The 23390-nt window shown below is 43.1% G+C and overlaps 2 protein-coding genes across 4 annotated transcripts in view; both read right to left on the reverse strand.

The window, feature by feature from the left end:
- Nucleotides 1-1607, reverse strand: part of tafa4b (TAFA chemokine like family member 4b) — a 37951-nt gene extending 36344 nt beyond the window's left edge. Inside the window, exon 1 of the mRNA XM_069712715.1 lies at nt 1093-1607. The gene's annotated coding sequence lies outside the window, so the exon portion shown is untranslated. The remainder of the gene's footprint in view (nt 1-1092) is intronic.
- Nucleotides 1608-5445: 3838 nt separating this feature from the next.
- eogt (EGF domain-specific O-linked N-acetylglucosamine (GlcNAc) transferase) lies at nt 5446-21596 on the reverse strand. Of its 3 annotated transcripts, none has more exons than XM_069712787.1 (16): nt 21282-21596; nt 19467-19717; nt 18526-18626; nt 18147-18255; nt 17811-17905; nt 17623-17727; nt 14538-14644; nt 14103-14206; nt 13425-13517; nt 12822-12893; nt 11946-12032; nt 8054-8122; nt 7644-7705; nt 7348-7467; nt 6867-6969; nt 5446-6580 (listed from the first exon to the last, which is right to left on the reverse strand). In XM_069712787.1, the coding sequence occupies exons 2-16, from the start codon at nt 19668-19670 to the stop codon at nt 6434-6436; spliced, it is 1578 nt and encodes a 525-aa protein (XP_069568888.1). In that variant the 5' UTR covers nt 19671-19717; nt 21282-21596; the 3' UTR covers nt 5446-6433. The 3 variants fall into 3 exon arrangements, with proteins under 3 accessions (XP_069568888.1, XP_069568907.1, XP_069568898.1); XM_069712806.1 differs by having other exon boundaries at nt 19467-19707; nt 21273-21596; XM_069712797.1 differs by having other exon boundaries at nt 21278-21297.
- Between the last annotated feature and the right edge of the window lie 1794 nt (nt 21597-23390).

Raw genomic sequence — 23390 nt, forward strand, 5'->3', positions numbered from 1 at the left:
ATGGGGAAATAATTACACTCTCTCAATACAGTACAAATTGCAGAGCCGAGCTGCGGGACGGCGAGAGATATAAACGAAGAGGAAGAGGGAGGGAGGGAAAGGTGGGGTGGGGGAGGGAGGGGTGGAGACAAGGATGACTAACAATTACAACACGATAGGGGTTGGGTCTCATTACTGCGTCCATTAACATGCAGCAAGTAATTTTCCCTTCTTAGTTTGTGTGTGCGCATGAGAGAGAGAGAGAGAGAGTGTGTGTGTGTGTGTGTGTGTGTGTGTGTGTGTGTGTGTGTGTGTGTGTGTGTGTGTGTGTGTGTGTGTGTGTGTGTGTGTGTGTGTGTGTGTGTGTGCGTGTGATAGAGTGTGGCCATTGGGTTCTGCAACACACCTCCCTGCTTCCGTGCGCAATCTGCCCGGAGAACCCGGCGGCACCTCATCTCTCTCCCATATGTCGGAGTTCCGCGCGCTCTCTCCTCAATCCCCAGCCGATCACAATCCATGCAAAGCGATTAGAAGGCGCGTGAAAAGAGCCTGGTCAGCGGATCACTCCCGCGGAGCACTCAATAGGTGCTTAGCAGCGGCGAGCTCCGACCGATCGCTTTTTTTTTTTTTAACCTCAGTGATGAAACACTGCATCAATCTCACCTCAATCTTCCGCGGTCTCACCGACAGCACGCGCCAAACACGGTCAGCGGAACTGACGGCCGTTTGAATTGGCTCATAATGTGTTCCATTTTTATGCAACAAGGCAATCACGCGCCGAAGGGGAAAGGAGGCACTCGGAGATCAGTGATGCTTTCTCTGGAAATTCCGCTGTTCTTTTAAGAAACCGTTCCTCAGCAAATTGTGTTCGCTGCGCTCCGAGCCAAGAACATAAAAGTTGCTTTCAGTTCGCCAGTCGTTTAGTGAGTCAGCCAGTCACCACCCCATCTCTTCCTGCTGCCCATGGAAAAATGTTCCACATATCTAAAGACAAAGTACCCCTCTGACCCCATCCTCTATTCATTAGCCTATTCACCGTGCGCCAAGAAAAAACAGGGCATATAGAACGTGAATTTATACTAATTGAATCTGAAGAAAAAAACACCACCTTACCCAAATCTATAACCTTGATGGCATGATCACTGGGAGCTGTAAAAGATCCAGGTGAGACAGCGCTTTGCCACTTTCTGTTTCAACTCCACGGATCTTGTTTTCCAGACTAAAAAAAGGGCAATCCTTTTGAGCCTCCTGTCCACGTCCCGGTGCCGGCGCACAGACAAGGGAATCAGGAGGGCTCCTGCTATGCCCAAGAACCAGCCCTCCGACACCGGGTGAGAAAACAGGGCTCGCGCAATAGCGACGCGGTCCAATTTGCCATGATCTTGCCGAGTCTCCTCTCAAAACCAGACTGAGAAGAAAGTCACCAGAAGTGCGTAATTCCTCTAAAGCGAGACCGGAATGATGTTTTTGGCGAACACTCCACACAAGTTCATCCCCTTACATGAGTCTGTCACACAAAGGCGTTATGGTCACCGGAGAGATGCTGATGGGAGTGATGGTATAGTGATGCAGGAGTGATAGTTGCTCTCCCGTCGCTCCTCCCGAGCAGGGATCGATTGGACATGAGAAATGCGATGCGAGCCCGTCTTCCCCATTCAGAACACGTGCAACAGCGCCCGCCCAGTTCACCAGCTCCCTAGTACACCCCTTTCTCCCTCACACTGATGTCATGTAGTTTACAAGTAGCCTGGACTGTAGGTCCGAGGAGAGATGGGATACATGACAGGTTTTTTTGGTTTTTTTAGACTGCAGAGTTGGTGTTAACAAGTTGTCTGTTATCATGTTTGATTTCCAGAGTCTTAAAACGTGCAGGAATAAATTTCAGGAAATTAGTCAATTAGGCCTTTTCAATACATGTATGACATACATTGCAAAGTGGACATATAAATGATCCTTCAAAGAGAACTTAATGACATAGACTCCTTTTTTTTTTTCTTTTTTTTTTTACAAATATGCTTTCAAAGTTTAGTAGACTTTTTTAAATTTTCTCTGAACGTAGGCTTATCATTGATTTGTATGAGTTTGCCTAATAGTGATCACAAGCCACCTCACAATGTTTGACTTGTGCGTGTGGCCTGTGTGTTCAGGAGGAGGTCTGATCACTGCCACTTCCCCTGACTGATTGATAGGTGCACAACTGCACAGGGCCGATGGACCCTCCTCATCAAATAATAGTCCTCTCGCCTCGACTTCGGTCATTTTACAGATGGTGTGTGGATATCATTGCTTGGGTTCTGCGCTCGGCGATACACGCGGATGATGTAAATCTACCCCTCCACCACTACCGTCACCCCCACCGAGATGTTAAACAGAATTTAATCACCGCAGCCTCTCCGTTACGCACCAGGAGACAGCCTATCAATTATTCCATCCCTAGAATATTCTAGTGTGTTGATGGCGATTGATTGCTTTGCGCTGTATTTGCAGTCGTTAAGATTTAGGGGAGGTCGATGTCTGCTAACGACCCAGGGTGAGGGGTATCCGATACATTGATATGTCTTCCTTGTTTACTTGTTGCCTGCATTGGGCCATACAATGGACCGTGTCAGTGGAGGCACTTTCGTTGGGAGTAAAGTGTCTTTAACTTAACAAAGCAAAGAAAGATATAGATGCAATATAATAATATTTAGGAAGCACAACGGGGAGTAATCTGCCCTTAAACACCTTCGGACCATTTTTGCCACCTGTGCACAGAGAGCGAGCAAGTGCAGCATGTTGTTTCCAGCCGATTAATCTTTGCTTGAATCTATTACAAATCGATCTGTCTGGCTTTGAACTGGGAACAGATTTGACATTGATGTAGGTTTGCCGGGAGTGAGGTACATGCAGCCCTTTAGTTGTAAGATCCAGATAAAAACGTTAAAGCGTAATAAATATCTCTGTTTCAGCACAATAGACGCGCTGCATAGAAATTGAGGCAGCTGCAGAGCTCCGTCCTGCCCTGTCACTGGGCTTTTCTTTACTTTGCTGTAAAGCTGCTAATGCAGTTTGAGGACTAAATAGACTAAAGTGGTTTAACCGTGTAAACCAAAAGTAAGGACAAAACCAAACACCACAAAGTTAATAAAATATACTATAAATCCTGCCTGCACCGGCAGGGCGTTGAAGGGTATACACTACTGAACCCGTGTCCCATGGGGATCGGAGGCCTTTTATCTTAAAGGGAGGCAGCTAATGGATGCAACAGCTCATTGCATTTATCTCATCTATCCTTCTTTCAGGGGCCAGATAGTATCACAGGAAACCGCTGTGACGTAAACACTTTTCTGGACACCGTTGAACGGTGTGAAATTAAATTTACTTGCCTCAAACCTCCATTACAGAGGCATTTTTACAGAGCCATTAGTTTTCTTAAAATGTTTCACTATCCTTTCAGTGTTTGCATCTAAGCAGAAATGGCATGTTAAAGGTTGCAGAATCGTCCTAATATATTGCGGTATTGTGGAAAAGGAAGAGGATGAAGGCCTCTTGGCGTGTCATGTAACAGAGAACTGGGTTATAGGATCTCATCTGAAATTATTCCCCCAGTAACAGTCTCCCAGGGGAGAAAACATTAGGGAAATATCTGTTCATAACTTGAGGAATATTTCTTCCACCTAGATCGATATTCCGGCATTAATCCCCCTAAAAGGCAGGGGTTTTATGGTGTGGGGACGCCTGGAAAAGTGGCTAAGGTAAAATGAGCGGATTGTAATTGATTTGTCTGAGTTCAGGGTGAGAAATGTTTGAGATAAATGAGATTATGATAATGATCATGTTGTAAAGAGAAATGACTGTTAGATCAATTTAGTGTTAGAAATCAAGCCAGTTTCAGAGAAATCGGAAAATCTCAAATAGCCAACACTCAGATAATCTCACACTGGCAAATTAAGTGAATGACAGCTCAGATGTGATCTAATGGTTTTGCTCACAGCTTCCACTCTCAGTGATTAAACCTCAGACTTTGATTGGAATCATGTCCTGACGCTCCAAAGCCGTTCGTCAGTATCAAGGATGCCTTAGCACGTGACAAAACTCAAGCGACACTGTTGAAGAACTGTGAATTGGGAACTTCCACAGGACCCCGAACCGAGGTCTTGAGAAGAAAATGTGCGGACTTTTGTTAATGATTAGTAAAATAAAGTGCCTACAACACCTCTAATTACACAGGAGGACGCTGCGCTCTGGCACCCAGTGGAAGCAAGTGTGCGCACAGGACTACACACGGGAGGTTTTAGATACATTTAGACGGTTTTATTCACGCTTCATACTTTTGGTCAAAAATTGGTTTGGGTGATCGCATGTATTTCGCACCTTTCCCGTCTTTCCTTGCACTCCCAATGTTCCATTTTGGATACACCCAAGCAGCCTGTGCTAAAACATGACTTGGTCATCGATTCGGAGCGGCCACGAAGGTTAATGAGAACAGACATCTTGGTTCCTCTGCTTTTGATCCACCCCTGCATAGAGATTCTTCATTTCTTTACGAGGTCACTGGCAGTAACCCGAGCAGGGCCATAAATAGTGTCCATCCCAGACAGGCCCGGTGTCTGTCAATACTCAGAAAGTTCAGACACAACATCCGCAAAGAGCACACGGGAGCACGACTGCTGACACCAAACTTTTGATATCGGAGCAAACGCTTTCTAACAAACATTTTCTTCTCGTGGCCCATTGGGTATATTTGTGAATAAATTATTCTTACAGTCTACAACATTACACCAAGTCTGTCAGGGACGATCGCAGCGCAGGAGGCAGATTTGGTCTCATGTGTGGTGTTGTACTGCCCCCATGTGGTTTGGATGCGTCACTGTTAAATCGAGTAGTTTTTTTGAGGTCATTCAGATTTATTATAGTGACAGTAAAAACTGAACAAGTGCCCTTTTGCAAAGAGCCCTTTCCCTCCTTAGACCTGAACTCACTAAAATAATGAAACCCACAGCAAAGAGCTGTCTGGCATCAGCAAGAACTGGCAAGACAGAGGCTTCAGTTTTTCCCCCCTAAGGTCAGACTTCAAAAGATGATTGATTAAATTAAGATGAATTAAATCTCTGTTGCCTAATGTGGCCTGCAAAGACAGGAAGACATGCTTCAGCATTTTTTGGAATTATTTATTTCAAAATATTACACAGCTCTTGAATATGAAATTGCCTACAAGTCTAGCGAAGCCCTGACCAAAAAGGTCTGACTCAGTCCAACATGAGTTCATTGATAAATAAAACATTAAGCTCACAGAGAAGCCAAGAAATACGAAAATGATCTTCTGATTGCTGAAAATACTCCTGTGCATTGCATCAGCCTGCATGCAAACTGTGCTCATTTCCTTTCAGACAAATTTAGTGTAAAACAACTGACAGATTTCAAAAGGCATTAGGAAAGGTAACAGATAACAACAGCACCCTCGTCAATTGACCATACAGACAAGGACTTGATATCAAAACCAGCATCCGTATCATAAGGTATTCCATTAAACTAACACAATGCAGGTTTAAATAATAAATGTTCCAAATACAAAAGAAAAGCATGTAAACTTAAATAAAGCTGCAGCACCAAAAGGTTGAGTTAAAAAGACATTTCAATATTTTGGATATTTGGCTATCAAAAGAAACAACATTAGCACAATATTTGGACTGTTGAATTTTGATCACATATACTTAAATGTATGCTTTAAAGTAGTTACTATTAATGTGCTTAAAAGTATTACTGTATTTGAACACCTACGAACATAAATACTGATATAAAAGCAAATCCCTCTTGTCAGGATGGGTGCCTCACATACCGTCTCTTCTCTTTTTAAGAGTAAGGAGTGTTTGTGACGAGCGTGACTTAAAACCACGATTCCAATATGTGACACCAACTTAAAATGTCTGAAACTATATGTGTGAATACTGCATGATCATAGTGAACTGGTTTATGGTGGATGTGCTCTGAAACGCTGGTGTGATTGTCAACAACTGTGAGGAGACTCGCATCAAAGTGACACTGATCAAATGGGACAAGATGTCGCATGTGAAGCAACGCCGGAACAGCTGCTCATTTGCTAAGTTTGTCGACGCGGAATGAAGTAGATGCCATGGAGGTAATGAAGAAACATAGGACACATCTTATATCTCTCCAGATGCTTCGACTGCTCGCGCCTAGTCTTTTAACTGATTTGACACTAATAGAGCTAGTGAAAGCCATTCAAACTCGAGGACAGCCACACTGCTTTCACTTACCCGGACCTATCAAAGTACTGGACAGGAAGTGACAAATAACCCATCGCATTGACAAGACATTCACCGGTAAATGAGGCAACTTCAATATTCCTTAAAAATGACTCCGCCAGTCTGAGGAGCTCTTTCTCATCACATGACGAGGCAGTGTCAGATTAAAAGTTCTTCAGTCTGTGACACCCCCTCCACTCACAGAGACTCTAGAGTTCATCATGAAGGACATGATGCTGCCATTTAGGGTGGCGCGTGACATAACTGGCTGCCTCGAGCACAAGACGCATGAACTCCCCCACATCAAAGGAGTAGTTGGTAAACTTTGGATGGTCCCCGAGGGTGGGATGGTGACCCTGAGAAAAGCAATTAGAGAAAATGAATTCAATGTAAAGACTTACAAGCATGGGAGAAACACAACATAAAAGCACAGTCGTGTGAGTTGGTGTTGACAGGTTGTTGCAGGTAGATGAAAGAGAAATAATATAAATGAGAAATTAAGTCTGTACATTTGTTCTACTTCACATATCACTATAATTATATAAGTGTAAGAGTGTCTTTAAGTGGGGTAGGTGAGATGAATTGAGAAAGCTCCCGTTGAGGTACTAGGGAGCTAATGGCTTGTACGGGAGTTTCCCCTACCTTGTCCTGTGGGAGCACTTTGTCCATTTTCTGCCAAGTCACGTATCGAATGCCCCGCAGCCGAGCCAAATCTCGATAGCAGCTCTCATCCTGACAGTTATATCTGGGAGGGACAGATGCAGACACTTTATCTCTTTCTCTCCTTGGTCTGCCTCTCTTTCTTGCTGTATTTGTTTCTCTCTCTCTGTCTCTCTCTATCTCTCTCTGTGTCTCTCTCTGTCTCTCTCTCTCTCTCTCTCTTTCTCTCTCTCCATCTGTCATTCACCAGAATCCTCACAAAACTCTCTTACAAGGGCTCACTCACGTGCACGCGCACGTGCACGCATCCCCTGGATTGCCAGGTGTGGTGAACGCCTGGTTAATTAGGCACTATTTCACAGTCATTCAGCGAGTGGCTGAGGGGTACTTCGGACCGAGCACTCTGCCAAACCCATTGCTCTGAGACACACTCATACACACTCAACAAAATAGTGTCACTCACAGCTCAAAGATGACAGCCCAGTCAGGGAGGAAGAGCAGGTGTGTGAGACCAGCCCCATGCATGCCTATAAAGATGTCAGAGTTGTGGGTGATCCTCAACTGCTCCAGGAAGGGAACATCCCTGAACGACAGACAGGAAGTCACACATCAGCCCTCTTCATTGTGTAAACACGGTCACTATTGGAAAATAGTGTAAACAGCTAAACATTTCTTATTCTCGCAGAGAAGCCTTACATCCCGATGCTTGGCAGCACTGAATAGCGGCTGCTGTTATGTGGTAAGTACTCTTTTACTCACTTGTATTTGTAGTCTACCACACTGACCTCCAGTAAAGGCACAGTCTTGAGGGCATTTAACAGCTGTAACAACAACAGAGGGACAAATCTGTGATCAATGAGAGAGCAAACAAATATGGGCAGTGACAATATAAATCACAAGCCTTTTTTACTCGTACTGTTTATAGCAAATAAGATTTTAAATAGGCACTTAAAAGGGGTGGACAGTAAATCAATGGCGGAAGGAGGAGGAGGTGGGGCTGAGGTAGTGGGAGCGTTGTATTAAGTAAAGAAAGAGAAAGAAGTAAAAAGAGGGAAAGAGAAAGACAGAGAAGAAAGGGAAAAAAGGACAGGTGGCAGAGAACAGCATGAAGAATGAAGAACAAGGAAGGAAGAGACAGAGGGAGAGAAGCATGGTGGTGCTGAACTCACCTCCACTTGGTTTAGTATTCTTCTGTATTCTGTGGTGCGTGCAAGCAGGGTAACACGAACACGCCCCTCCTGAAAACAGCAATGCACCCAATAATCAATCAGCCAAGGACAGAAAAGATAGGTGGCAAGGAAAACATGGTACTCATTCAAAATGAATTAAAGAGTTCAGCATCAAATGCTTCTTCCATAGAACACAGTGGACAGGACTAAGTGTCTAAAATACCATTAAAAGTCATCTTTAATAAGACATCTTTTCTGATGTCCTATTATTAGTTTATACAGTCAGTACAGAGACTTTCTTTCCTACAGTCTTCTACTGCCACCTTGTGTTTATAAAGAGAATTGGGACTGTTTTGAAGTGTCAACATTTGTAACAATTGGGATTAAACAACAAGGATCACATCTTCCCTTAAATCAAAGTAATGACGGTAACTATCACGGTAACTGTGCAATCTTCTACACACAAATAACCAAACTACACCACCTTAGTTGAAGTAATGAGGATGTACGCATTCAGTACAAACTTAAGTTCTCCACTTGTACTTCATAAAATATGTCAAAAAGTATTGAAAAAGATGCCATTCTGAGCAAGACCAGACTAGCGCAAATTATGATGAGGGGAGATAGTATGTGAGGGATGGTGGAGTCTAATGAATAGGACACAATAAAGGAGAGCAATAGCGTGAGTTTCTGGCTGATGCCATTAATCTAGGGATGAAAGGAGGAGCTGGGGAAAGGGTCAGGGCCGAGAAGACCTCTCATTCAGTCGCTGCCCTGCTATCGCCAGCACTCCTGACTCGCTGAAAAGCCTCTTTGCATATTTTCAGTGCAGGATATGAATACCCAATGAGCTGCTCCACACATACGAAGAAGTTAACGGGCTTTGCTGGTCATAAAGATACAGTCAGTCACTTTAGACCTGGGACCATAAAGCATCTGTGAGGAATTGTAGATGAAGGAGATGAATCAGGCGGAGAGTGCATGGTCAGGGCAGTATAAGTGTACATGCACATACAGTACTTGTTCATGTACTTTTTCAGTAAGTCGTATATCAGTGGTGGTGGTGGTTTATCTTTTCCTGAGTTATCGCAGTAATAAGATCCTCTGCAGTGAAATCTGAAAGTAGTGAGTCATAGCTATCTATCGCACACGGTTGTTTTTATTGCTCACACAACTTGATCTCTGCTTAAAAATGGTTCATCACTATAACGCATTAAAAGTTTCTATGTTTCAGCTTCAGAAAACCTTTTTTTCCTCTTTTTTTTCTTCTGAAACCATCATTAAATCAGTCCTTAAAACTTAGGTGCACAAAGTTGTTGACATATACCCAACAGGGCCTGCATTTCGCTGCGGGATTGCAGGTATAGCGCACAACTTAATCAATTCCCGCACACATCTGCAGCGATGTCCCATTAGGTTCCGCTAAATTCAGCTACTAAAAAGTGCAGAATGAGGGGTGACTGTCCGGAAAGCTGTGTGAGACGGACCCACTTCCAACCTGTACTTGGCCTGCTGTGTATCCCTCCCTACAAGGCTAAGAGCACCCTCTGCTGTTGCAGTATTTGTGGCACGCACGTACGCACCAGCCGATGTTACAAAGTTGCCACTCAGATGGCGTTTATCATACAGCAGCCCTGAAAAAGAAACGTGAGGCAGGTTCAGCAATGATTGTGATGCTATCGAAGTTGCTCAGGAGGAGATGAAGGGGCTTCTCAAAACTACCTACTTTATAGCAGAAAACTAAATGGCCAATTCAAATTTGGTCATCTGATTAAATTCACGACAGATATGGAGTGTCCTTCTTTCAAAAAGCAGAAAACAGACACATCAAGTTATGGAAAAGGGAATGTTAATGTTAATGGGAAAAGTCCGTCAGAAATGCATCAAGTTATTGCAAGTACTCTTGTGCATATTGACAAAAAAAATCCTGTGTTTTCTTTACTACTTGACGAGTCCACAGACATGAGTAACATTAAACGACTCATTTCATATGTATATTAAGTTTTTTTTCTCCCTTAATAATAAAAACCTTCATTTAAAAACTGCATTTTGTGTTTACTTGTGTTATCTTTGACTAATATTTAAATTTGTTTGATGATCTGAAACATTTAAGTGTGACAGACATGCAAAAAAATTGGAAATCAGGAAGGGCAAACACTTTTTCACACCACTGTATACCTGCTTTATCCTGAACAGGTTTGCGTACAAGCTAATTGGCAGAAAAAATATATACCTGGCTAGTTTCAGTAGTGGTATGAACTGTGTGCAAGAAACCTATATATGTCACAATTAAATCCATATTCACATTGTTTATGAGCAATATTAATGTTGTATGGTTGTAATGTTACTGTTTGATCTATGGATGTCAGAGAGGTCTAGATGACATCCACAAAGAAAAGAAAAACTGCTACTGCAAAAAGGAAAGCTGGTTACAACGACAACACCAACACCATTGGGCGGCACGGTGGTGCAGTGGTTAGCATTGTTGCCTCACAGCAAAAAGGTTCCGGGTTCGAATCCGGTCCTGGGCCTTTCTGTGTGGAGTTTGCATGTTCTCCTGTTCTCAGGCTTCCTCCCATCATCCAAAAACATGCACCTCAGGTCAGGTTACCTGGCGCCGCGCTAGTGGCAGCCCCCTGAGAGCCCCCCTGCTGTAGTGAAGAAATTTCCCCTCGGGGATTAATAAAGTGAAATAAAAAAAAAAAATAATAAATAAAAAAGATGCTCATCCAGATGCTTTCTTCACACCAAAATCCTTTAAAAATGATCCCTGAGATGAATCATTACCACTCTTGACATTATCTGGGGAAAAAAAACCTTCATTTTAATCTTTCAGAGAGCTTCTGTTACCATCTTTACTCCTCTGTTTAACTATAATGGATTATAAAAGTGTTCATGAGTTTGACTCCATCCCATATAAACAGGATTATGGAGCTCTGGAGCGGCGGCACCAACAGACTTAACAAACTGGTTAAGAAGGCCGGCTCCATCATCGGCTACAAACTTGACAGCCTGGAAAAGGTGGTGGAGAGGAGGACGCTGAACAAACTATTGTCCATATTGGATAATCCTGACCACCCTCTCCACCACCTGCTGCAGGGACAGCGGAGCACTTTCTCCAAAAGACTCCTCCAGCTCCGCTGTCACAAGGACAGATACAGGAGATCATTCCTGCCGACCGCAATAAGTCTGTACAATAACTCACCTCTCGCAAAATCCATCACACAACAACAACACTGTTGTCTGTGTTTCTTGGTTGTTTGTATATAATATATATATATATATACTGTACTGTATATACTGTGCATTTTATATTTAATATTTTTTTACTGCTATTTTATTGCTTTTTATTATTCTATTATTATCTTATTGCTTCCTGTATGCTGCTGTAGCGAAAAAATGTCCCCTTGGGGATTAATAAAGTAACTACCTACCTACCTACCCTACCTTTGCGGTACTTAGGCAGGCACGTATCTGTCATGGGCCCCTTTCCCATCCAATCACACAAAGCCTTCAGTCCGCCCCTCCCAACTAGTGCACTTTAAATCTGTACATTCATTCATTCCGCCTGCTCCATGCTCTGCATGCCACAAATCTCCTTCACCTCCCCGGCCTCCTCCCTCATTCACAAATGTTTCTCTGTTTATTGTGTCCATTCATTTAAAAGTTGTGAATTTCATTCAAAGTTGTGAATTTCAGGCTGCCTGGGGGGTTTTGTGATCTCAGAATTGGTCTTTGTCATGCTTGCTCAGACTGTTTTAGAGCATCACTCCTGCAGAGTCACCGCCAAACAAAAATGTATGGACGTCTTTAATAAAAGGTCAAATCCAACTGTCCTGACTGAAATAATACAAAAGTAACTGATGTGACCCCTAACAGAGGTGCTTCCTACCTTTGGCTTGCCTTGCGGGATGTTGAGCCGATGGAGGACATGTTGAGAGAATGCCCTAAACATCCCTTCACTGTAGCAATCTGAGATCTGCCATCAACACACCACATAAAGGATCCATTTCAATCACATATGCAATTTATTTTTGATCTGTTCAATAAAAATTTTTTAATCAAAATGTGTATACACTCATGCAAAAAGCTATTATATTTTTAGGAAATCTGCTTTGTGATTTGAAATGAATTGAAGTCTAATTGAATCTGGCAACACTGGTGCACTATTGCATTGGACTGAGGGGAAAGAAATCTGTCAACATACTGGGACTCTAACAATTGTAAACATATTTCCTTCCTAATCTCCTTGGAATGAATTTCATATGCAACATTTCATAAGTCCTGGAGAACATATACACTTGTGGCTGCAGCTGTAAATGTGAGTACATGAATATAAACATGACGTGCTGAACAGGCAATCAAAAGCACCAGCTTGAGGCTGGCCTATCAATATATCACACCTCAAGGCTGGAGCCACACGACAACACATATTTACATGGTATCATCTTTATAGTAATCTCCTTGAAAATTATCATTTAAATAACATAAGCACTTGCTGAGATTTTGAATGTATCACATAAATATTTAGCTCGAACTGCATGTTTATGGCTAAACCGGATATCATTGTGCTTTTGGTGAGGAATGATCCAAAAAACATTTACCACAGAACTTGCAATAAAAACATATATATCAAAACACAAACGAATCAGTTTGAAAAGTGTGAGGCACTACAATTTTCTAAAAGCAAATTCAAATGTGATATACATTATCTACACACATTACATACCATACATACAAACACAGACACACATGACGGGTAACTCACGAGCGGTGTGTTGTAAAATAGGCCGTATCTCATTCTCGGGAGAAGGGAGAAGAAAGCATCTTTGAAACACACCTGTGGAAAAGGGAAAAGTGTGAATAGATAAATACATCAAATGAATGAAGCTAACGCACAGTACAGCACAGGAATGACTGTACGTCATGATGTGGTACATCCAGTACATGAACATGTATACGCACTTAATTGAGATTTTTGAGTGCTTTCAAAAACATGAGGTTTCGGGTGTAAATTCCCATTTAGGCAACAAATAATTATAAAAACAACCCATTGCTGTGGAGTTACTTTCAGAGATCACTCAAGTACTTTGATAGTCCTTCACTTTCACTGGATTTCAAATCGATTACACTTAAGTATATGTGGGAGGTCCTAATTTCTCATCTCTAGCTGTGTCTGGTTATATTTTCTTCACAGTTTCTCACTTAAAATCCATTGTTGTACTTGGGGACACACCAAACAATATTTTCTGTATGCGAGAGGAAACTGACCCAGCACTCGGGGTCTATATCAACATTTAAATAAACTTCAGTGAACAGCATTCGAGCAAAGGAGCATATAACGACCACCCAGAGGTGAGATTATACCTACTCTGTTCGAGTCAAATGTCTTCAGGTGGATGATGTCATACTCTGAGAAGGCCCTCCATGTTTCACTGAACAGATCTCCATAACTATAAAGACTCTTGGAAAAAAGGGGAACAAATGTTTGTTCAATTAATGTCACAATAAAAATGAAAAACAAAGCAATACAATTTCCATTAACTACATTATGGCTTTTGCACTGCCAGAATCAGTCATCTCTCCATAAACTCAGCTGGTTGTATTTCTCTGAAGTTTTGGGTTCATACAAAATCTATTATCACACTAATACCGGACAGCCTGCAGCACTGTGCAATTTGTGATAAAAGGTCACTGTTGTCTTTCTCCCTTTCTGTTTTATCCAAATCTAAAGAACAGGCACTCCACTTCACTTGACAAAACACACTTGGAAAATCTTGCCGTAAATTGTATTTTGACAGATACATGGAAGTGTGACATGACCATCGAAAACATTTATCTTTTATTTTGCTTCAGTGTCTCAGGGTGGTATAAAGTGCAGCAAATTAAATGTTGTTTATCCATTGTTGTAATTTCTAGTTGCAGTGATAGCACTGTGCAGTACGCGCTGGTTACCTTTAAATAGATTCAATGAATAAGAAAATACATACATACATACATGACACCCTCCATTCCCCTGAAACTGTGGTGGAATGCATCAGGTACCCACCGTGTCCCACATGATGATGTTTATATCGGTTCCGAAGGAGTTGTTAATGTGTTGGGAGATGTAGAGGTTGACAAAGTCACAGAAATGGTGGTACATGTTCACCCCTGTTACAACAAAAACAACACATTTTTGCCTTTATGCCTGAAAAAGGAAAATGTGTGAATTGTGAACATCTGTCTGTTTCCGGCCGGCTAACTAGAAGAAGAAAAAAACTGTGGACTCTCAAAACATTACTGCAATATTCCAACAAGGTTATGAGAAAGCACCAGTTTCAGTGGAATAATTGCTTTTACAAATTTTAAACATAAATTGACTGTACACAGAGCTTCATCCAGTGTCTAGTCTCAGTTCAACTGAATGTGCACAAATGTACAAAAGAGCAAAGGTATTGTTTCTCTTTAAGTTGTATTAGTCAAGTACATTTTTGTTACTTACCAGCATCGAGTTTCATAAAAACAGTGGGTTTTTCGATTATGATGTCACAGTGTCCATCCTCTATGGGATGAAAGTCCAGTTCCATGTATGTCTCGAGCTCAGCATACCTACAACAACATAAATGTAATATTGTACATACAACTGTAACAATGATACACTTATGGTAAAAGGTGCAAATGCATCATGCAAATAACAGGCTCAACACAACCTTTTCTATTATGTTCTGTCAACGTTGCAGACAGGTCTAAGGACTTTTAGATTATTCTAGTCCACACTGGGGCGACCGTAGCGTGCGATTAGATTGGTCACCTCCCGATAGCGTTTCCATTCTGCATATAGAGGATTCCCTCTTGAGAGCGAGTCGGCACCACGGTTCTGTACCTCTGGGACACGAGTGGCTCTCAGTGACAGGAGATACATGCTGCTCCACAAAGTCAGTCTGTGAGCTAGTATGTGCAAGTGAGGGGACCGCAGTCCGCCCCGTTGGTTGATGTACGCCACCACAGTTGTGTTGTCTGATCTCACCAGCACGTGATGACCCTTTATGAAGGGAAGAAAGTGCCTCAGTGCCAGGGATACTGCCATAAGCTCCAGGGCAGATAGAGTTATGTCTTGAAGGGTAACCACTCCCCCTGCGGAAGAGGGCCAGGCACCCTTCACCCTCTCTGCTGATAGACAGGCTCTGAAGGAGATTGAGTCCAGAGTTAGGCCAATGTAAGAGATCTTCTGATTGGGAGTCAGCACACTCTTGTCCTGCTTCACTTTGAACACTGAGCTCTCTAGGTGCTGCAATTGCAACCTTGTGTGCTCCAGCGCTGTCTGGTGAGACGCTGCAGCCAGAAGCCAGTCATCTATGTACGTGGCTATGCGTATGCTCTGCTTCCTGCAATAGCGGCCTCTGTATACTTGACAAACACACCAGGGCTTAAGGAGAGCCCGAACGGCAGGACCACATACTCGTAGATTGTGCCCTGGAAGGCAAATCTCAGGACCTTCCTGCGAGGAGCACATATTGGTATGTGAAAATGTGCTTCAGATCGACTGTGGTGCTTCAGATCGACTGTGGTAAACCATTCGCCGGGCCGCACAAAGTGCAGCAGAGCAGCGCGTGTTATCATTCTGAACTTGTATGACCTGAGATGTCTGTTCACAGCTCGTAGGTCGAGGATTGAACCGCGCCATAAGCCCCCTTTGTTTGGAACAAGAAAGTACCTCGAGTAGAAGCCGCATTGGCTCTGCTCCAGAGGCACAACTCGCATCATCACCTTTAACAGCGACAAGATCTCTTTCTGGAGAAAAAAAAATGTCCTTGAAACGGGGCGGGGCAACAGCAAATTCAAGTCTGTATCCCGTCTATTGTCGCAAACACCCAAGCTGATGCCCCACACATTTGCCAGCTCTCTCTCTCTTCGCAAAAAAAGGTGCTGTCCCGACAGCCCCTGCCACCAGAGTTGTGCTGGCGCACCCTTGTGGTGTTGCGGTGTGCCATAGTGCAGGGGACCGTGTGTGACAGGCCTGCACCGGTGAGGCACTCATGTGGCCTGCCACCACAGAAAGTGGCTATGCAAAGGGTGTTATTTTCACATTGGTTTTCAACAGTGTATATTTTTTTGTTTTCAACAGTGCCCTTGGCAATATGCCTGGTTGCAGTGGGGACAGTTTTATAGTTTTTGAACAAGTGGGAGTGCTTGTCATGCATAAAGGGAGCATGTGAACGGCTATCGCTGGTGAACAATCTCGCTTCCTCTCTGTAGGGCAGTGAACTGTAGGCGCCAACTTGGGCCCTGCACGCCATGTGGAGGGCACACCGTGGAACAGGTTCAGGAACAGAGCTGTGGAACTGGAGCTTGACCTCAGTGAGGTGTCAGGCCGGCTTCTTTCTCCTGGCTCCTCAGGAGGAAGTCGGGAACGGAGGCGCACCCTGGGCCGCTACCATGGCAAAGGATTTCTTTTGCCAGGGTCCCTTATTTGGTAGCCTGGGCTGAGCTTGTGCTGGGGGTTGCGTGGCGTGGCTGGACTTCTGGGGGTCTTAAAAGACATGCCCCCAGCTTGCAGAGTGACGGCCTGAGTAAAGGTCCGATGAGGAGCAGGAGTGGCCTGTGTCTTCCTTGGAAGACAGAGCTGCAGGGCTTCCCCCTCTTTCTTTTTCTCTCAGAGCTTTTTTGCATGGTTGCAATGGCAGGACCAAACAACCCATCTGGGTCCACACTCTCATTCAGGATGCCACGCTTTGGCTTGTCAGACAGGTCTGACAGGTTGAGACATCGCATCCGTTCTTGGGTGATTATAGTTGACATAGCTCTCCTTGCCGACTGGACAGCGCACCAGGTGAGATGGAGGCAGTGGTCAGTGACGACGCAGATTTCTTTCCACAGCTCAGTGGATGGTAAGGTAGTCATCTGCTCTTGACGCACAGCCTGATAAGCCAAAAGTAGGTTGAAGGCATTCATCGCCCTTACTGATGTTGCAACTGACTTACAGTCATGGACGACTGTATACGGTCAGCCTTGGCAGGCAGGGTGGAACCACAGGAAGATATAGTTCAACCTCTGAGTTGGATGTAGATGGGAGGGCACCAGGGGGCATTTGGTGAATGCCAACCTCCCTCATAGCCACATAGTCAAAGGCTGACGCTTCTTGAACCGGGTTAGCGGCAGAAAAGGGTTTTTTCCAATAGCACATCATCTCCCCCAAACATTCGCTCAACATATAAATGGTGCAAGTTTTCCCAACATTATGGTGACCCGTGCGAGGCGTACTCAACAGGGGCATACATGCAGATTGCTCTGTTAGCAGTGATTTTACATAAGATCATAATTGCACAATTTTCTAATTATTAGAGTGCATAAACCTTGAATATGAAAACTATGGAAGCATATTATGCAACAAAAAACTATACTCAAATTGCCATCATTACCTCTCCTGTGGTTTAGTGGTTAGGGTTCAATGCTCTCACCGCCGTGGCCCGGGTTTATTTCCCAGTCAGGGAAGATACTATATAATTGATTATAACCCCTGTTCTCACAACAAAAACACAAGCAAGTCTTCATTAACTGAAAGTATAAATGCATGTGTCATGTCTCACCAAGATTGCAAGGGGCTCTTGTGCTCTCCCTCAGCAGCAAGTGCTCGCTTGTTCAGTCTGCAATGTCCACCGATCTCGCCAGTCTGGAGGAAATCCTCTTTGTATCTGCAACACATTGTTAATTTTCAAAGCACTCTCATCAGTGTCTGTATAATTATTAAGAACATTTTACTTCAAATTGCACTGACCTCTCATGACTTCTGCGTGGCTTCCGCAAGTCCAGGTAAAGATTCTTTGCCTTACAGAATCTAGTGTGGCTACTACATCTTAATGACGAGTCCCCCTGGAATAAAGTAAAATAAAACATTTCGTATTTAAGTGATATTAATAAACTCAGGACCTTGGAAGCTGCGAGAGCTGTTTCTAAACTATATTCTCTCTATACTACTACTTTTGAACTGCAAATTATTTTGAGCCCATTGTCTGTGGGTTCTTTTGTGTGGAACACCAAGTCAATTTCTACCTGTTGTTTCTTCCTGTTGACTCAGGAGGCCCGTGGGAACTAAGGAAACGAGCAGACTTACAAGTTTGCTGGCCTTGCAGAGTGTTTTGAGCTCGGAGAGGCGCTCTTTGACGTAGCCATAATCAGCCTGCTTCCAGAAAAGCTCCTGGGCTGCATCCAGTGAACGAGCCCTGACAGATCAGAAGTTTAGGCAAATCAACAAAGCTACGACCGTAAAGGCTCATTAATTCTGCATACTGTACATGAGCACTTTTACTTTGGATAAATAATAGAGACTGGGGATCATTAAATCCAATATCTATCAATTAAACTGTTCCATTACTATGAAGAGCACAGAGGAGAATGGAAAAGTAAATTACGTAAACTATGTTATACTTTTGAGAAGGGCAAAGTTTGAACATAAAGTGTGTTATGAAGGAATGTGATGTGAGGAATAGTACCATCCAGAGTCAGCTTTGGTGCAGATAGGATAGCTAAAACGTTTCCTTGGAACACAGTTCTTCTCATAACCCCAACAGACAGACAGATCCTGTAATGCATCCTGTTGTAAAAACAAGTTTAAATAGTGAGTGAGTGAGTGAGTGAGTGAGTGAGTGAGTGAGTGAGTGAGTGAGTGAGTGAGTGAGTGAGTGAAACCAAGAGAGAAACAAAAGGTTACATAATGCTGTGGTACAAGTTTACCATTACTTTTTTTTTTTAATTCTTCAAAAACTACAAAACAAAATGTACATTCAATGCAACAGTTAAAACAGTGGGACGCATTCTTCGCTATCAATTTAAATGAGCTACAAAGCTCATGCAGTTGCATCATAGGGCAATAAAATACCTAAATACTGCAGTAAAAATCCAAAAACATCTGTTACCGCAGTTGTGATTGCAACTGTAAAGTAAACTCCTGCCTAAACTGCACAAAATCCTTGTTCAGGTAATCAACTGGTACCTTTTAAAAGAAAGGTACAAGAAAGCTACCAGTTACTTGCAAGAAATACATTACTTAATGCATTACTTAGTAGAAAGTGGTCCAACAATCGTTCTTAACGTTACTAAAACACTTGATAAGGAGCATCAGTGAGACCCAACAGACAAAGAACCCAGACAAACTTTTGTCTTGTTAGCAACAGAAGAGCAGCATCCACCGACAAGTACATTCATGTACAGTAATGACATCATTTAAAACTGCTACAGAGTAAAATCTCCATTCCAAACTTAAACTCGTGTTTTTAGTCATAAGCTATATCTCAAGGTACTGGACAGTCAATAAACAAGTTGATATAGTTTTCACTCACAGTAAAGCAAAGAAAAAAGGAACCACCATGCTACCAGTCTACACAGAAAAAAATATTTGAACACTGATTATTACTGACAAGGGTCCATATCTTACTTTAAAAGGGCAGAGTGGGTCCAGGCGGCATTGCTCGGCGACCCTCTTGTTGTTGGAGAGGAAGTAGGGTACATGTTCTGGTGGCAGGGAGATCCTGCTGTAGTTGAGCAGCGGTGCTGGTGGTTTGTGGTTTGTGTTCTCAGCCGTCTCAGTTGTCACCGCAGTGGTGGAAAAAACTATGCCCAGCGCTACCAAGAGCAGCATAGTCAGAATTACACAGACATATGAAATAGTTGCGGCTCTTCACAGCTCTGCCAGAAAGGGAGAAACAGAGACACAGACTCAGACTTGAACTCTGTAATCTTGGTTGAAAGCCGAAAACCACAGTATACAAGCATGTGGGCACAAGTGAGAGTGTGGGAGCGCAGGTCCAGGCGGATCTGAGCTCCACATAAGGAAAGGTCCCATTGCAGGAAATATTACAGACCTTTTTCCGACTGTTGTCTGAGCAATCACAGCTGAGACTGGATTGGTGAATCAGAACTGGTAGCTGGTGAAATTGTGGCCCATGCAGGTGGCCTGTGCACTACCAGTATTTACAAAATAGCCGTTTTGTTAAAAGTCTCAAGTATGCATGTGTTTTCACAGCCTGGAGCCAAAGGCTCCTATCATCAACGGCTGATGATTTAACATTACAGTGTGACCTTTGTTAAAGCAATAACCACATTGTCCTGTAAAACACAGCCTCCCAAATCATTTTGCATCTAAAGGAAGGGAGGGGAAAAAAATAGAAAACTGTTTGTGCTGCAAGTTTCAGGACAATGGGTTGTGAGGGTTAAAGTATCACCATTCATCAGTGGTGAAAGAAGTATCCAGACCCTTTACAATTAAAGTCCCGCATGAAAAATCCTCCTTAAATATAAGTCTTAGCAGCAAAATGCAGTTAAAGTATTAAAGTAAAAGCACTAGTTTGGTCTCCAGCTCATGTTATAATCAAGTTTTCAGAGTTTTGGGGATTTTTTTTTTTTCCCTCTCATTTTTGGGTGAGATATTGGATTATTTGATCATGTATATAATTGAAACCATGCGAGAGCTTTAGAGGGGAAGATCACTATTTTACAACTCGGACATCTAAACCGTGACCCCACGACACACTGATTTTTGTAAGAAGGCGAAAAGGTTGGAAACCACCGCTTTAATAATGTGATGCCTTTTGCAAGTGTATTATATTTTCCATTGTGTCAAATCTGCATATTTTCCTCTGAAAATAAGTGGAATGAAATTATGAAATTATGAAGTGGTATTACTCAGTTAAAGTGCAAGTACCTCGAGATTGTGATGAAGTCCAGAAGTTAAGTAAATGCACTTAAGTTACTTTCCACCACTTAGTTAATTGCACATGCACGTGGTGTTAAGTTAAAGGGAGTCACAGTAAGAGTGACATTGTTGTAACATGAACACTATTTGCAGCTGTGAAGTCTGATGAAAGACTCGTGTCGTCCTGTGAAAACACACCAGCTGACTTATCGATGCATCTTAATGACGTCAGCTGTAATTTATTACCGTTAGTTTTAATTTAACTATTTATTATAAAGGCAGGGTTGTTGTTGTTGTTGGGTTTTTTTTACGAGTCCAAAACAAACGTGTCCCCTAACGGTATATCTTTTGACTTTCTGTCCTGCAGAAGATCAGGAGACAACTTCCATTTTATGTCCTATCAAACTTTTAGCTAGCTCCGCGTCAATTAGCTGGTTAATTTAACGAAGCTTTTCCGACGCAACCCGTCAGAAACACGCGGGGACTTGGTTTCCATCGGAGAGAAACACCCAGACGGAGGTCGGTAGGTCGGTAGGTACACAATAACACGTCACTTACTCTTTTTTTTTTTTTTTTTTTTCCTCGTCGGGGAGCTCCAAACGAAAACCACTTAATTGAAAGCTAGCTCATGTGTGAGGTGTTGAAGGCTGTGGCGGCTAACGCGAAGACTCCTGGACGACCACTGAAGACGGTGAGGGACACAGCGGCTGGACGGGAACACGTGTCCACGTCCCCGCCCGGCAACATTTGCAACACACGCACACGAAACTCTGCATTCATGGTTGTCTAAATAAGACCGGTATGAGCTTGCATGAGAGCCGGTTTCCATGAACGCAAAGCCGGCTGCTCTCCCGGGACTGACGAGATGATGTTACCGGCGGTAGCCATAACACCGGAAACCTCACGCCGGTACGTCGTGTACACCAACTCCCGCAAGGTGGCGCTGTGCACCGCATTCTCTCGAGTACAATAACACTGCAGATCAACAATCTTTTTTTTAAATAATATACAGTGGGTACGGAAAGTATTCAGACCCCTTTACATTTTTCACTCTTTGTTTCATTGCAGCCATTTGCTAAAATCAAAAAAGTTCATTTTATTTCTCATTAATGTACACTCAGCACCCCATGTTGACAGAAAAAAACAGAAATGTAGAAATTTGTGCAAATTTATTAAAAAAAGAAAAACTGACATATCACATGGTCATAAATATTCAGACCCTTTGCTGTGACACTCATATTTAACTCACATGCTGTCCATTTCTTCTGATCCTCCTTGAGATGGTTCTACTCCTTCATTGGAGTCCAGCTGTGTTTAATTAAACTGATTGGACTTGATTAGGAAAGGCACACACCTGTCTATATAAGACCTTACAGCTCACAGTGCATGTCAGAGCAAATGAGAATCATGAGGTCGAAGGAACTGTCCAAGGAGCTCAGAGACAGAATTGTGGCAAGGCACAGATCTGGCCAAGGTTACAAAATAATTTCTGCAGCACTCAAGGTTCCTAAGAGCACAGTGGCCTCCATAATCCTTAAATGGAAGAAGTTTGGGACGACCAGAACTCTTCCTAGACCTGGCCGTCCAGCCAAACTGAGCAATCGTGGGAGAAGAGCCTTGGTGAGAGAGGTAAAGAAGAACCCAAAGATCACTGTGGCTGAGCTCCAGAGATGCAGTAGGGAGATGGGAGAAAGTTCCACAAAGTCAACTATCACTGCAGCCCTCCACCAGTCGGGGCTTTATGGCAGAGTGGCCCGACGGAAGCCTCTCCTCAGTGCAAGACATATGAAAGCCCGCATAGAGTTTGCCAAAAAACACATGAAGGACTCCTCTTCCAGAAAACCTCTTCCAGAGTGCTCTGGACCTCAGACTGGGCCGAAGGTTCACCTTCCAACAAGACAATGACCCTAAGCACACAGCTAAAATAACAAAGGAGTGGCTTCGGAACAACTCTGTGACCATTCTTGACTGGCTCAGCCAGAGCCCTGACCTAAACCCAATTGAGCATCTCTGGAGAGACCTGAAAATGGCTGTCCACCAACGTTCACCATCCAACCTGACGGAACTGGAGAGGATCTGCAAGGAAGAATGGCAGAGGATCCCCAAATCCAGGTGTGAAAAGCTTGTTGCATCATTCCCAAGAAGACTCATGGCTGTACTAGCTCAAAAGGGTGCTTCTACTCAATACTGAGCAAAGGGTCTGAATACTTATGACCATGTGATATTTCAGGGTTTTTTAAAATAAATTTGCACAAATTTCTACATTTGTTTTTTTCTGTCAACATGGGGTGCTGAGTGTACATTAATGAGAAATAAAATGAACTTTTTTGATTTTAGCAAATGGCTGCAATGAAACAAAGAGTGAAAAATTTAAAGGGGTCTGAATACTTTCCGTACCCACTGTACGTCATATGTTGATTAAATATTAGGCTTTTTTTTTTTTTTTAAAAGGTCCTATTATGAAAAAGTTTTACAGCCCTTTGATATTTTTTATAGAATTTTATGCAAATGCGATTGATTAAAAACTCCCCTTGACAATATGCCTGTTTCGGCAGCACAGTGGTGCAGCGGTTTGCACTGTCGCCTCACAGGAAGGTTCTGGGTTTGAACCTCGGCCGGGGCCTTTCTGCGTGGAGTTTTCATGATCTCCTTGTGCCTGCGTGGGTT

This window comes from Brachyistius frenatus, unplaced genomic scaffold, assembly GCF_029030835.1.
Source record: "Brachyistius frenatus isolate BFR_SWC_R1_liver_20210118 unplaced genomic scaffold, ASM2903083v1 Contig_4, whole genome shotgun sequence".
In the NCBI taxonomy this organism is placed as follows: domain Eukaryota; kingdom Metazoa; phylum Chordata; class Actinopteri; family Embiotocidae; genus Brachyistius; species Brachyistius frenatus.